The sequence below is a fragment of the Nelumbo lutea genome, chromosome 5 (assembly GCF_056320005.1).
Source record: "Nelumbo lutea isolate HS-2025 chromosome 5, American lotus-T2T, whole genome shotgun sequence".
Lineage (NCBI taxonomy): Eukaryota > Viridiplantae > Streptophyta > Magnoliopsida > Proteales > Nelumbonaceae > Nelumbo > Nelumbo lutea.
Genome location: NC_142688.1, coordinates 53,738,883 through 53,755,503, shown reverse-complemented (window position 1 = coordinate 53,755,503; position 16,621 = coordinate 53,738,883). Strand labels below are relative to the sequence as shown.

The window sequence follows — 16,621 nt, the reverse complement described above, 5'->3', positions numbered from 1 at the left end:
TTTTGGTTTTGCTTGCCATAAATGAAGAATAAAAAAAAAAGTTTAAAGGAATATAGAAACTAGATAACTTTCAAAACTCTGGTCAGATTTTCTAATGGAAAGATATCAATGAGCTGAGAATATTGGACATGGTGTCTTAGTTGGACCTGTTGATGGGCTGGGTAGCCCGATGGATTTGCCCTCGGGGTTGGGTTCCAGCATATTTTTGAGGGCCGCAGGTTTGGTCTCGGGTTGTACGTATTAAGCCTGATTTTGTTTGGACAGGCTTGAGGCTTTTAAATAAGCCCTGGTCCCAAACTAATATAAAGCCCTGGGCTTTATATTAAGGCCACGCTTGGGCTCGGGCTCAAATATAAGCCCAATAATTGGGCCAGGCTCAGACGTAGTCCTGGACATTTTCTATCAAGATTTTTAAAATTGAATGGACAATGAACTGGTCAGGGGTCCGGTTCCCAGGTTAAATGATTCAACCATTTGAACTGAACGGATGGCCTGTTCTGACAAAAAATAAAAATAAAATAAAAAATGATCAAACTGTTGAATGGTTCGAACAGTTCGAATAGTTAAACCGTCCGGATTAGAGGTTTATTGACCAAATCAACGACTTTTGAGAAAATAATGATTTCTGGGTAAAACAGAACTGATCACCTGACTGATTGCCAGTTTTTCTGGTCCAACCATCCAGTCTGGTCCGATTTTGAAAACCATGTTTTCTATTAATAAAGTTGCAAAGCCTGGTCAAATCCACACCTTATTTATGTTGCAACCTCACAAACTGTGATCTAGCAGAACATAACCTCCTTTTATCCCACTTATCTAAAAAAAATGAATGCTCAACAATTAGGTTTTCTAAATTGATTATAAGCAATGTACTATGAGATTACACATTTAAGGTGTCATCTGATAATAACTGTAGTGGCTGAACTTAATTACTTATTAGGGCTGAAACCGAAGATGGCATGACTACTATTCTCAAATCTTTCATTATTTAATTATTTTATCCATTAAAGGGCAATATAAATAAGTCACTCAGTTGTCATTGGGTTTTCATATGTTGAGACTAGTTTTTCAGTAGAAAGTCCTCTTCAAGTCATTTGGTTTCGATAACAAATAAACCACTGAATTTTAATTAAAAAACTTAAATTTTTTAACAAACATGAATCCAAATTCAGTAGGTTATAATTATATAGGTAGAGCCTCTCAGTTATGTATTTAGCACAATATCTTCCTTTTCTATAGAGAAAGTGGAAGAAGGTTGAGTGTAATCCAGTCCGCCTGAGGGAGACCCGGTGGAAGGTGAATGAAGGAAAGGCTTTGGGGGCATTTGCAAACCGCCAATGTTACCTTCCAGCATCTCAACCACCCTGCTCATCGATGGACGATCCTTGGGGCTTGTTTGTATGCACCACAATCCCACCACTACCATTTTCTTTGTCAATTCTTCCTCAATAGCATCTTTAAACCCTACCAGTCCAATATCACCTTTTTGCTCAAGACGATCATAAACCCAATCTGCAAAATATATCTCACTGTTATTCTCCACACTTAAATTCATATTCCTTCTTCCTCCAACCATTTCCATCACCATCATCCCATAGCTATAGACGTCAGACTTGTAAGAGACACCTCCGAAGTTTCTACAGAAGACTTCTGGTGCAATGAAACCACAGGTTCCTCGTGCCCCAAACATTGACACAATGCTCTCTCTTGTTGGGCAGAGTTTAGCCAGCCCAAAGTCGGATATCTTAGGACTGAAGTCTTGGTCCAGCAGAATGTTGTGTGGTTTTATATCAAAATGTAGGATGCGACTGCTACAACCACGGTGCAGGTACTCCAGTCCTCGAGCTATGCCTACTGCAATTTCGAAAAGCTTTCTCCACTTCAGTAATGGATGAGCATCTATCTGTTGCTTAGCATATATGTATTTATCAAGGGATCCGTTTGGCATGAACTCATAAACAAGGGCTCTTTTGGACCCCTCTGAACAGAAGCCCAGAAGCCTAACAATGTTAATATGGTTGGTCTGACCGATGGTGATGACTTCATTAATGAATTCTTCTCCATTCCCTTTGGACTCGTTCAAAACCTTGATGGCTACTGGGCGGCCATCAGGTAGCTCACCTTTGAAGACACTACCAAACCCACCATTACCCAATTTAACCTTAAAGGATTTGGTAATTTTCTTGATATCCGAGTACTTATATCTTTGTGGAATTAAGGATGCATATTTCTTTAGAACTGCTTCAACATCTTCAATATATTTTGTTTGCTTCCTATAGACTTGCATCCCAAAGCCAACTAAGGCTAGAATAACTACAACAAGTCCACTGGAAATACCTGCAAGGGGGAAGTAGAAAGGAGTCTTTTTAGATTATGACATTTACAAATCCAAAGGTCAACAAAAGCAAGCTTAATTGAGTCTTGTCGGCTAACCTATTAATATCTTGGCTAACAAACTTAGACCTGAAAGCTGCACACATAGAAACACACATGTTAGAGAGTAAATGAGAAGAAGAAAAGGAGAATATTAACATTCACTGATCATATGCAGAAGAATGCATTGTTTATCCTTTTCTTTTCTTTTTTTCCAAATAGGACTGGAACATTAGTTTAGGGGTTGTTTGCCAATACATATGACTTTTGTTTCTTAAAACAAAAGCAACTGCCATGTTAGAAAAACTATAATATAGTTTTTCTGGCATGGAAGTTGCTATTAATCTAAAAAGAAAAACCCAACATATTTGCAAACACCCCCTTAAACTGAAACTGTCCAAAACAAGTCTTTGCTGAATATAACCAGCTAATCCAAACAATGTTTACTAGTCACTAAACCCATCTGCTCTAAAGTATAAAGAGGTTTCAACACAGAAGAATGGAATTCATTAGTGTTCACTAGATTTATACCTCTTTTGTCATATAAACCATGGAGTTTAGACAAGGTGCCAAACCAAGGGAGTCTTGTCGCCCAAGTGATGACTTAGGCAACTATGAAAACAACCTATACATGCTTAAATCTTATGAAGTTAAGGGCTTTTGATTTAACAAAATGAATGTCTTGCCTTTGGGACATTGCACCTAAATGCGAGTCCAGATTAGCTTCGTGTGATGACCGTATACTTATTATCGATTCTTCTACTTCTAGATTAGATTGCACAACAAAAATAAGAGATAGATGTGCAAAGCATGAGGAAGAAAAACCTTAAAGCCCACCTGAGCCCAATTCAAGTTCAATTTGGTTTAGCTCAAGTTTGGTCATGGGCTAGCCAACCAAGGCTTTAAAGTTGGGTTGATTGGGCCTGGATTAGCATAAAACCCAAACGAACCCAACCAAGTTGCACCCTTTGGCACATGTACAGAAGCTCCTTGCTTGAGCAGATTAAAAAAGCACTTTTACATCCTCTATTGATCTCAAAAATCCTTGCGACGTGGTCAATATAAAGCCTCCTTTTGAATAAAATTAGTAAAATACTAGTAGGCCCTGTGTGATGCATGGGAAAAAAAATGTTAGGGCTTATAGGGTTTAAAACTTATTGCTCTATGAGGCTACACAACCCGATGGTAGGGATGGAAATTTTCCCTATGTCTACTGAGTGCCCAGTTGGTGGGGATGGGGATGGAGACTGCCTTAGCGGGGACAGGGTGGGGATGGGATTAATAGGAATATCTGATTGGGGACGGGAAGTGAAGTCCATGCCACGCCCGATCCCAAATATATGTGTCTCTATGTACATATTTTATTAAATATATAATATTATTCGTGTTATTTATAATATTATTTATATCTGGAGATTCAGGTCCCGATGAAAAATCCATTGCCATCGGGGACCAGAGATGTAGGCTAATTTTTTCCCACCAGGGATAAGGATTAGAGTCGGGGGTTAATTTAAAATTGGGGTCGGGGACAGGGAGTATGGTCCTCACCCATTGCCATTCCTACTTGGGGGGTCATCCCCCAAACCAATGAATATAGTTCTAATAATTATGGAAATTATAAATATAGTATCCAATAATTATGAAAATGATCAAAATTTGCAACTAATTATTTGAATAATTGAACATTTTATTGCTAAATTAAATTACCAAAATAAGTAATTTTTAGTAATTAAATTACCAAAATCAGTAATTATTTCTCAAAAATTGCATTAAATAACAAAATTATTAAAAATATAAAAAAAATAATTTATAATTACTGAAATTAATTTTCCATTGAAAAAGTTTAAATTATTTTCTGATAATATCAATTAATTATTAATAAAAATATCAATAACTAATTATTGCTAAAAAAATTACTGATTGTATCAAGTTGATTGTAAATGTAAAAAAAAAAATAAATTTATATTTATTGAAATAAATTTTAGGTAAGGGAGATATTTTAGTAGGAATTTTAGGTCGCAGTTAACTAAGTGATTAGGAACATGAGAGAGAAAGAATTGAAGTGAGACTAGTGAAGAGGATAGGGCTGCCACGTGAGTACATGAAAGGGATGGGAAGGGGAATAGAGGAAAAAGAGAAATAAAGAGAGGGAATTAAGGGGAAAGAAAAAAAAAAAGTATTTTCATTAAAAGAAGCATGCTGACGTGACCTATGTTGCTATACAATATATATATATATAGTATAGATTAAAACTTCATAGCAAATATTACATGTGAAAAACAATATTAAAGATGAAATAAAGGCTGAGGTGGACCATAGGATTGAATAGGTGACTAATATAGAGTTTCCCAAATTTGATAAAAAAAAGTTTGGATTGCCATGCCCAAACCTCCTAGGTAGGAGAATTTCAATAATGGGCCATCCCCATGCCCAACGCGTAGAGCGAAGGACATATGGGAGATGACAAATAGTTCCGTATTGAAGTGGTTGCCTCCAACACAGAGTTCAGACCAACAATAATCATTCGAGGACAAAAGACTGACCTTCCTTTTTCCGGGGGCATCTGCCCTTAATTTGCGATCCATCTCCACAAAAGCAAGAGAAACTGCTGTCAGTCCGATTGTAACCGCACTCGCCACCGGATTCTTCACAGACTCCACAATCCTTCGGAGGAATCCACTTTAATAAAACGACCATTTCAGCGCCGATGCGTTTGTTGATGGATCAGAAAGCAGCTGAAGATCGTAGGTTCTCAAAATTGCAGGCCCCGGAACCACCACGCTTTTATCACAATTCCGATACCAATCGAACTTCGGAATCCGATCGTCGGAGAACACAAAAGACTTTCTGGTTGAATTATCCTGTCCCCAAGTCAGGGTACCACCGTCGGGAGGACCCATAGGTATATCAGGATATGGATAGCAATCAAAGAAAAGTACAAGTCTCGCAGTGTCTTGGGTGTAGTAGTTATATCTATCTTCGTCCAGGGTGACGTTTTGATATGTCCTTGGGCAACTATTGTTCTGTACGTTAAGATCGGTAAGTGTGAAAATGTAATTGCCATAATCGATCTCAGTATCGAGGCTGTAAGAAACGTTGTTGGGCAGTTGAATCGTCGGACCGGTACCTGAGCCGCCGCAGTGGAAACTGAGGCCTGGGTATCCGCAGATCATGGGACTAACAAATTCACCTCTCCAAAATGGGTACTCTACTAAAGGACCGTTGCCACACTTCATTGGAGAACATAGAGGACTGTAACTAGAACTACCGATGGCGTCGCCGCCGAGGATGCCGAGCGTGAGAACGAGTAGGAAGAGAATCGATTTGGTGGTGAGAGAATAAAACATAATGCCTATGGCCGTCTCGGCCTCTTGGGCAGCTCGAGGCTACAAATTTATATTGAGGCATGGTATTGCAGTCAACGCCCCTTTAAGATGCGTGACTTACTTCGATTTGTCTCTTCCTTCTGGTTGGTTCATGTAGTGGAATAGTTGACAATCTTGACTGTTTCCATTCCAGTTATTGTGCCCAACCACGTTTGACTTCTGACTTCTGATTTGGGTTGATTCGTTAGACAGTGTCACATTCAATGCAGTTGCTTTCTGCTTTTAATGTCAGACAGCTTTTTCTCTTATCAATAAAACACGAACATTTTCTTCTTCTGTGGAACGCTTGGTTTTTGAAATTTCTGAACTTTGAAAGTTGAAACGGACAAATTATTCTCCGCGGTACCTCTGGGTTGATTCGAGCCGAGCCGGCTCCCAGAGAAATTATGAGCAACTCGAGTTAGAGATTTGAGTTTGATTTCGCTCATTCAACGACGGACGAAAGCATCCGTCCCAAGATTTTTATTGAGCCAGCTGGATCTATTAATCCACGTCAGAATTGCTTGTCCCAATGCGTTTAAATGAGAAATGATTGGTTATGGCGTTTGTCTAACGACGTCAGGTTAGATCTAATTTGAATAACTTATATGTATTTGGGTTTGCGTTTTTTTTTCCCAAAATAAAAAAGCAGAGAGAAGAGGGAGGCCGAACTTACTCCTCCCCATCATCATTGCAGAGCTCATGAAAAGCACAACCATTTCCGTAATACGAACCAATTAGCTTTTATTTTTTATTGTCTAAACTTTTTTTTTTTTTTTTTTTCATTCTGGTTTTTGTTACGCCAATAAACCTTTTCATTTCCGCCAATAACCCTTTGTTTTGATTATTAGAACAAGTTAGCTTTAAGCCTTTAAACAAAAAATCTTCTTTGTTCTGCCGATAACTTCATCACTGACTAGGTTTAATCTTTAACATGAATTGTTCTCTGCCGATAATTATAGAAAACGACTTTGTTTTTAATGCATGAAACTATTTGTTTGTATCTCACCAATATATAAAGAAAAAGACAAAGGGTAATATTTGGCTCGTTAACCTTATGTTAATGTGTTTCTTTCACATGTAGGGAGTTGTTAACGTATTAGATCTAAAACCATATTTCATCTTTTTTTTTTATATTTTTTTGCTTGATATTACATTGTTTTCAGAATGGTGAGACAGAGTTATTGGCGTAACAGAAATCAGAATGAAAAATATAGACAATAAAAAAAATAAAACACAAAAATAAAAGCTAACCAGTTGGTATTACGGAAATGGTTGTGTTTCCTTCTTGTTGTCTACAATGGTGAGACAAAGGAGATATTGGCGTAACAGAAACCAGTTCGTATTACGAAAATGACTGTGCTTTTCATGTGCTCTTTAATGGTGATTGGGAGGAGTAACTGAGTAAGGTCGGTCTCCCTCTTCTCTTTAAAAGTTGAAAATAGTTGGAATTGTTCAATTTAAATCTGACGTCGTTAGATAAACACCATATCCAATAGTTTCTCATTTAAACTTTGGGACAAGCAACTGTGACGTGGATTAATAGATCCAACTGGACCAATAAAAATCTTCAGACGGATGCTTTCATCCATCCTTGAATGAGCGAAAGTGAGGGTCTATTTGTTTTCTAAAAAAAGATTAATTGATTAATTTAACTCTAGATATATATGTGAAAGTTTGTTTAACTGTTTTATAAAATAGTAAGTGTGATCGTGTTTCACATGTGACAATTCTAGATGATGATGATGGTTATAATAATGTAATAAAATTTTTTTATAAATACATATCTTTTCGTTTTTTATTTTTTATTATAATTGGATGCATATTGAAAAATCCAAATCTGATTATATAAACACATCATCCAAATATGTGATAATCGGGTCGAGTTGATAAGTTTCAAGTATACTTGACAAGCCTACCTGCTTGACTAGATTATTCTTTTTGCAATGTCTTATCATTTTGGGTTTTTTTTGTTCATTTATCAAAGAAATGTAAGATTTAAATAGAGGGAATTGAATGAGGTGAAAAGTAGTAATTCAATTTACAATTTAAACCTCTAAATAAAGACTAAATTAAAAATGAATATTTTTGTCAAAAAAAAGTTCCACAATCTTATTCATATTTCTAATAGTAGCGTAAATATAAAATTATAGATGTGTTCAATTTTTTCTTTTTTTTTGTATTTATGTGAGTAAAAATTATTTTGATATGTCACACTTAATTTCTATTTAATATGATAATTATATGATATTATACATGAGACAAAATGCTTTTTTCTTGTAAAATTTATGTATTTTTTCATTTTTATATTTTTACGATTTATTTATGACATTAAATGTTAACACATTTGACCCAAAAGTTGAACTATTGATCTTTGCCAAACAATAAAATAATTTCATTTTGTTGTTAGTTCTAAATCATGTATTTCATTTCCTTTGTCAATAAAAATTATTCATGTTTATTACACTTATTTTTTTAATTTATTAATAGAAATATTATAAATGTGTTTAATTTTTCTATATTTTTATAATTTTCTATGTTTATTTCTATTTTAAATTTTATTACATAATTAAGATTTCATAGGTTGATCAATTTGATTTAGATGGTTAAATTGCTTATCCACAACTTGGATAATGAAATATTTTTGTTTTTCAGTCAGTTTTAAAATAATGGGTTTATTATTAAAAATACTTACATAGATCTAATTGGTAGCATTTATTATTGAAAATAGTTAAAATATAGGATTTAACAAGATAAAATGAGAGTTAATACCTTAAGTATAAGACTTAATGAGAGGGGATTAAATGAGTTTCAACCCTTACAAAGAAATAGAATGACTTTCATACCATTTCTCAAACAAATGACTTTCATACAATTTCTCAAACAAAGAAATAGAAATAGAAATTGACTTAATGAGAGGGGATTTCTCATACCATTTCATACCATTTCTCAAACAAAGAAATAGAAATAGAAATAGAAACAAATGACTTTCATACCATTTCTCAAACAAAGAAGTAGAAATAGAATGACTTTCATACCATTTCTCAAACAAATGACTTAATGAGAGGGAATTATTATTTGTCATTAAAGTTGTAATAAAATGACTTCCATACCATTTCTCAAACAAAGAAATAGAAAGGAACTTTAGTCCAAAAAAGCTTCAACTCTACATCCACACTTTCATATAAAATATAGATAATTAACAAATAATTAGTGAATATAAATTACTAAAGCATAATTAAATTGATCAAAAAATTATAAATAAGTAAATAATGTCTTCAATAAATATATAACTAGAAATTGTTAATAATTAATAAAAACTAAGTATGTAACAATTAATTATTAAATAATTATTAATTATTAATAAATATTTATTAATTATTAAATTGTGAAACAAATAATAAAATTAAATAATGATTACAAAAAATTTGTGTAATTGAATATTTAATTAATTATTGAATTTTATAAAATAATTAATAATAATAACAATTAATAATCAAATATTTAATAAAATAATAAAATAATAAAAATAATAATAACCAATACCACCCCTCTCTATCTAAAAGTGGCAAAATCCACTTTACTGATAAGAGTAAAGAGGAATTAAATTAACCAACAGGCCCTGAGAGAAAGTCTTTGAGCTGAATCTAGGTCAGTCCAGATGAGCTGGAGACAATCATACACATCAAGCTGGGTATTCACTGTTGGGTTTACTGAAAACTGGCATTTTCACTCAGTAATAGGTAGCCTACCCCAGTGTGCATGATTTTGTCTCAGTCAATTGTCGCTCAATCCATCTGACCTTTGGGGATAAGGTGAATTATTTATTGTGGACAAAGCATAGAATATATTATCTTTCAATCCCCAAGATTCCTTTCCTTCCACACGTCCCAAACAACCAAGATTAGTTGTCAACCCAATAATTCGTTTATGAATTATTCTATAGGTATGATTATTACATTGAAAATGTTTACTCGAAATTGGATTTTCCCTCAAAATCGAGTGATGAGTTCCTTACATACTACTTCACCCATAGAAGTTTGATATCAACTATGACTAACTTCACTAGTTAAATAACTCAAAGTTATTACAACCCTAGAAATAATGCTTGTATTTATAGCATTGAATTAGGGTTTTGATGTATCAATTTTTTGGCTAAGTACCTCATCATTTGGTCTGCTTCCGAGAGGCCGATGACTCAAAGGCCAAAGTTAACTTCTGCTGGATGAGGACCTGGATGGCGAGTTGACCAGGCCAAGCTGGGGGTAGATTAGGTGTCGAGTTAACTGGGCCGAGCTAGGCAGGTTAGGTGACGAGCTGACCAGAGTGCCGAGCTGACCAGAGTGTCGAGCTGCCTATTAGGTGCCGAACTGACCAGAGGGTCGAGCTGCCTATTAGTTTCTGAGCTGACCAGAGGGTCGAGCTGCCTATTAGTTTCTGAGCTGACCAGAGTGCCGAGCTGCCTGGTGGCGATCTGGATTGATTGTTGAGCTTCGTAGTTCTTTAGAGACCTGCAAGGAATCAATGTCAGAGGACCTGGGGTGGCTAACCCGGCGAGGTCGCTCCGATGCCTAAGTCAGTACTCTCATAGTAGACTGCGAGCTAAAAATCACAAAGTATGAGAGATAGAATATGCTTACTTGCCCCTCCTTTGCCATTGGGGTTGGTGCCTTTATATAGGCATAGTTTGGCGTGGGCTTTACACACCGCATCCAAGATTTCCAAGAAGTCGTCTAAGTGGTCCGAAATTCCCTAAGGTAACTGCCATGGACGTTGACCACCCTCTGGATCGTTCGGCACGTGGGCCAACTTCCAAAGATCGTGGGAGTGTTTGGATATGCATGCCGAATTTGTCGGCGAGCACGTCTTGTAGGTTGCCAGGTTGGCGCCTAGGCCAGGCCGCCAGGTGGGACACCATCAACTTGGCTAAGGCAAGTTGTTGCATAAGTGGTTCCGGGTGTCACCTATTTGTTCCGAGGTGTCATGTGTCACAATATCATTGGAGGGCCAAATCCGCCCTCATCAGGTTTCTTTTGGGTACCAATTAAAATTATAATATTTCCAGAATATCCTAATCCAATACATCCCCCAACCTCTACTAGTGTTGCTTTCTCATGGCATTAATTAGTTGAATTCACATCCGTGCCCAAGAGAGGGCACCCCGCAAGTACATCCCAACTGTGAATTGGGAACATTTCCCAATGATAAATATAAGAATGTTCTTAATGCACGCTGAGATATGCATTTGGGCTACTCTTTATGGGGCGTAGAAGTTAACTCGCATTAATCAATGTTGGGCGTTGATGTAGCGCAATCCGGTCACTCCTACCTGGCACTCGCGTGGCTCCATGAAGACACCTGAGATGGGGAAGAGTAAGAAGAATCCCTTGGGGGTTTGCCCGGCGGGGACACTCCGTTGCTTAAGTCAGTACTTGGTAGAAGCAAGGAAAAGGTGAAAGGCTAAGAGTGCAGACAGCGTGTTACCACTATATTCAAAAGATCAGAAGTTCCAGGAGAAGTTCCTCCCCTGCCGTGAGGGCTTTTATACGGGTGCTCGTGTCAGGTCGGGCACAACCGCCACTAGGCTCCTGCCACAGCCGTTACCTGTCAGGACCGCATAGGCAGCTGTTGGGACGTACATTTTGCCTGGGTGAGTGACACGTCCCTGAATTGGCAGGCACGCCTCCGCCTGCCGAGAGATGTGGATGCAGACGGTCGAAAGGATAGGGACTACGCCGTTAGTAAGGAAAGTGGCATAGTCTGATCGGTACGGCTCGTCAGATAGAAGCTTACTGAGAAGCGCTCATGCGGCTTGTCCCCGAGCTACTTTGTAGCGGGCTCGGGGTGCTTCAGGATCACCCTTAGTAAAATTGGTCCCTGGGATGACTTATCTGTTCGGGGGCTCGGGCGAGCTAGTTTCTCTAGCTCGCGAGCTGAAATTGCCTCGGAATATCCTTTTTGTGGTAGCTCGGGGAACCCGGAGCTCGCGTTGTGGCGAGCCTCTTTTCTTGCGAGCTACGGTGTAGAGAGCTGCTCTGATGGCTCATTACTTTTTCGTGCGGAGCCACGATGTTGAGCTGTTGCTTGTGATGAGTCAGGTCCATGTATCAACGTTTCGTAGGTCGGGTCAAACCATCTTCCATCATTTGCCCCCCACTCCTCGGATGAGAGTGTAACCTTAGCGCGAGGAGTTCATGAAGTGCGATGGGCTGATTTGACCGAAATTCAAACTTGATTGACCACTAACATTAAATGCATTCGCAGGAATGAGGAGATTTTCTGACTTTTCAGATTTTGAAAACGTGCTGAAGTGGCTCTTATCTCTGGGCATCGTGCAACCGTCTTTACCTTAATCGTGAAAGACGTGCCACCAATCACTTTCGGTTTTCAGAAGGTGGGCGGTCAATGCGCCTGCGAGCCGTTGGATCCGCTTTGATCTGGGCCGTCGATTCAGGGGTGTGGAGACCATAAATAGGAGGGCCCTCTGAGCCTCACCTTCTTTCACGCCATCTTGCTGTCTTCGGATTCTGAGGTCGTGCACTCATTTAATCTGCCCAGAGTTCCTCAGTTTACTTCATTTCGCCTCCTCTGATGAGTCCTAATCACTGTCAATGATGTCTGGGTATCCGTACCACACCTACCACTGGAGCGATAACCAGGATGACAATTCTCCCTCGAGCTCGGAGGAGGTTGGGAACAGGTCCTGGAGGCTCGGGAGGCCTCCAGTGATGTAGCGTCTACCTCTCGGGGGAGGGAGCCTGACACTTTTGGCCCTTCCTCTATGACAGCGGAGAGAGTTAGGTCTCTAATTCGCTACTTTTGCCTCCCTGGGGACCTGGTCTACAGTCTACCCACTAGAAATTTCCCTTGGGAGCATGGTCCCAATGAAATAGTCATCTTTCAGGAACAGCTCGAGGCTGCCCTGCGTCTCCCTCTGCACCCCTTGATAGTGGAGGTGCTAAACCATTTTAACGTCACCATTGATCAGCTTCATCCCAACGCCATTCGGAATATGGTTGGGACTATATCCTTATGCTATGAGTACTGCCTTCCCTTGGACCTTGAAATTTTTGTTTCTATCCTCTGTATAAAGAATGCCGCTCCCGGGGTTCCACCGGAGAGGCGCTTTTACTACCTCTCTCCCCGCCGCGGCTATAAGCTCTTGTATGAGCTACCGAATAAAATTCCTGCTTGGAAGCGGGATTACTTTGTAGTTTGTAATCCCGAGGGATGACCCTTCCCAACTTCTTGGAGGGGCGCCATCCAGAATTTTGGGGCCGAGCTGGACCCCGAAATCCGGAAAATGATGCTGTCCTGGGCATCGGTAGGCTTCCTCTGTTCGGACTACTTGGCCGAGGAGAAGCTTGTGCAGGCCGGCCTGAGCCCGGGTAGGTTGTCCTTTTAGGTCGCATAGTTTTTTGTCACGACGTTGTGTTCATATGCACATAATTCATCCTTACCGAGCAAACACTTGATTTCTTCTTGGTAGCCATCATGTCTGGTGTCGACTCACACTGTCTTCTCTCTAGCAACCAGAGGCGCAAAGTGAAGAGGTCTTGCCCTGATCAGACTCCCACTTCTGAGGGCTCTGAGTTCGAGTCTGCTGGACTAGACCTTGTTTCCCCGCCGCCTGAAGTTTCGCCGGCCCCGTTTGAAGGAGGCACCAGAGAGGGTGGCCTCGAGGGGGGCGAGCTCCCGAGTCAGAGGGTGGTTCCTCCTGGTCCTTCCCGTCTATTCCCCTACCCACAGTTCCCGGTATGGAATTGGGAGGGGGTCAACGACTAAATCGTGGCTGGGTGGAAGAGCCGAAGGGCGATCTACCATGAAGAGGTTGCTAGGTGGGGGGAGATGGAGCCCAAGGCGCTTGCCGCTTTTGCTGCCTCTCACTGCATGGTGGTAAGTGGTCTTTCTTTCCCTCTCATCCTTTCTTTCCTTTCGCTGTCTTCTGACCTTACTGTCTCATTCGGCAGGTGAACACTGCCATTCACACCATGGCCCTCCAAACTAACATCCACTCCGGCGATGCTCGTATTCAGAGGACCCTCGTTCAGAAGCTCCAGGGCGAGCTCGACCAGGCCCGAGGCGAGCTCCTTCACACTTGCAAGGGGAGCGAGGCCTAGGAGCTACTCGTCCGTGACCAGGAGGCGCAGATCGCCAGGCTTTCCGAAGAGAGCACGCGCTACAAGGAGGAGTCGGCGGAAAGGGAGCTCCTTCGCCAACAAGGTCGGGACTTGGAGTCTACACTTCTGGACCGAACTCGGATCTTCGACTCCATGGTGGAGGCCGAGCGGGAGAAGGCAGTCTGGGACTTTAAGGACTCCCAGGAGTATCACGACCTCCAAGCCCTTGGGCTAAGGGGGTGACTTATAGTCTGCTCTTAAAGTTTGCCCATGCCATGGAGGTGGCTGGGTCTCATTGTACCGAGATCGCGTTAGCTGAGCATTTCGGTCCTTAGGCTTTGGGAGTGACTCGTGGTCTACTCAATAGTTACAAGTAATACTGCCTTAGGTTGACAATATTCCATGCCTGAGGTACTTGTTTCTCCGAGTACCTGTTTCACTTGGTAAGGTCCTTCCCAACTCGGTTCGAGCTTGCCAACGCCGGGCTCAGATACCATAACTTTACGAAGGACCAGGTCGCCGATGCGGAGGTTCCGCTTCTTGACCCTTGCTTTATAGTACCGATATACACGAGGTCCCTTACTTTGTCGAGTAGGTCGAGGTTGGTACGTAGCTCGTCTTCATTCGCCTTGTCGTCATATGCTTCCAATCGTAGCGAGAGAACATCAATTTCAGCTGGGATGACTGCCTCGGTGCTGTAGGTGAGGTTGAAGGGAGTCTCTCCTGTGGCGGTCTTCATTGTGGTTCGATAAGCCCATAGAACATTGGGTAGCTCGTCTGCCCATAGTCCTTTAGTTCTGCCCAACCGCGCTTTCAGTCCACGGAGGATAGCTCTGTTCGTGACTTCTGCCTGACCATTTTCTTGAGGGTGTGCGACTGAAGTAAAATTCTGTCGGATTCCCATGTCTCGGCACTAATCTTGGAATTTGACGTCCTCAAACTGCTTGCCATTGTTAGAAATCAATACCCGGGGTAATCCGAAGTGGCACACAATGTTTTTCCAAAAGAATTTTTGGACATTTCTGGCTGTGATCGTAACAAGGGGTTCGGCTTCTATCCACTTGGTGAAATAGTCCACTGCTACTACTAAAAACATCCTCCCACCCGTTGCTGGCGGGAATGGCCCAAGTAAATCGATGCCCCACTGTGCAAAGGGCCACGGGCTAGTGAGATACTTGAGATCAACAGCGTGTTGGTGGTGAATATTAGCATGTCTTTGGCATTTGTTACATTTTCTAACGAGCTCAATGGCATCTGCCTTCATTGTTGGCCAATAATATCCCTGTCGAAGTGCTTTCTGGGCAAGGGCCCTGCCCCCCAAGTGCCCGCCGCACAACCCCTCATGAGTGTCGCGGAGTACGAGCTCAGCTTCAGCAGGTCGCAATTAACTAGATAGGGGAGCGTGTAGGATTTCCTATACAGCCGTTCGTCTTTCATGACGTATTTGGCTGCTTGGCGCTGCACCCTTCTGGCTGCATTGCGATCTGCAGGGAGGGTCCCGTGTAACAGGAAGCTCGCGAGTGGTTCAATCCAGCTTGGCTCTGCTTGAATGACGGGAGTGACCTCCTCTGACCCCCCCGAGAATGCTAGGCTGAGGCAAGTCCTCTATGTACATGGTTCTCATGGTGATATCGCTGGCGCTGGCTAATCTGGACAGGGCGTCGGCCTCAGTGTTGTCCGACCTTGGGATTTGCCTGATAAAGTGTAACTAGAAGTTGAACAGGGCCTCTCTGACTTTGGCTAAGCAGGCGATCATGGTTGGCTCGCGAGCTTCGTACTCGCCGGTGACGTGATTGACCACGAGCTGGGAGTCGCTGCAGACAACGATGTGCTTGGCTTTTACTTCTCTGGCTAGAGATAGTCCAACTATCAACGCCTCGTACTCCGCTTCATTGTTAGATGCCGCGAACTCGAAGCGTAGCGCGTACTCCAGTTTCATGCCATTTGGGTCGTGCAGAACTATTCCGACTCTGCTGCCCTATTGGTTCGAGGAGACATCTACGTGACGGATCTAGGGCTCCTCATCCCAACTCGCACTTGGCTGAACTAGCAGAGATGCCACACTGGCTGCTACCTCATGGGGCTCGGGCTCGACTGGCCTGGGAGCTTCGGGCTCACCCGAGCTGGGAGCCTCGTGCTCAACCGGCCTGAGGACTTCGAAACTGAATGTGCACTCGGTGATGAAATCTGCTAAGGCTTGGGCCTTAATGGCAGTTCGCGGCTTGTACTTGAGGTCGTACTCGCTGAGCTCAACGACCCACTTCGTCAACCGACCAAAGACCTTGGGCTTAAGTAAGACTTGCCTCAGAGGTTTGTCGATGAGAACGATAACAGTGTGAGCCTGGAAGTACGGGCGGAGAGGTACAGTTCTAACATAATAGATGGCTCGTTGAATCCTATCTACTTCCTTTATTAGTACCGAACTGACCAATTCATCGCTTGCCGAGAGGTACAATTCTAAAACATCGCCCTCCTCGGGCCGGGTTAAGATCGGCACGCTAGCGAGGTATTTCTTGAGCTCGTCAAACGCGAGCTGACAGTCTATGGGTCCATTCGAACCCTTTGCTCTTGATTGCCTTAAAGAACGGCAGACAGCGGTCTGCTGATTTGGACATGAAGCGGCTCAGGGCGGCTATGCGGCCATTCAACCTCTGAACCTCCTTCAACTTCCGAGGTGGTCTCATATCTAAGATGGCCTTAACTTTATTCGGGTTGGCATCAATGCCGTGCCGGTTGACAATGTATCCTAGGAATTTGCCCGAG

At 41.6% G+C, this 16,621-nt stretch overlaps 1 protein-coding gene across 1 annotated transcript; it reads right to left on the bottom strand.

Annotated features, from left to right (window-relative positions):
- Positions 1-1,079: 1,079 nt before the first annotated feature.
- On the bottom strand, positions 1,080-5,738 carry LOC148852454 (rust resistance kinase Lr10-like). Its single transcript, XM_088943691.1, has 3 exons — positions 4,917-5,738; positions 2,434-2,470; positions 1,080-2,337 (listed from the first exon to the last, which is right to left on the bottom strand). The coding sequence occupies exons 1-3, from the start codon at positions 4,956-4,958 to the stop codon at positions 1,205-1,207; spliced, it is 1,212 nt and encodes a 403-aa protein (XP_088799817.1). The 5' UTR covers positions 4,959-5,738; the 3' UTR covers positions 1,080-1,204.
- Positions 5,739-16,621: the final 10,883 nt, after the last annotated feature.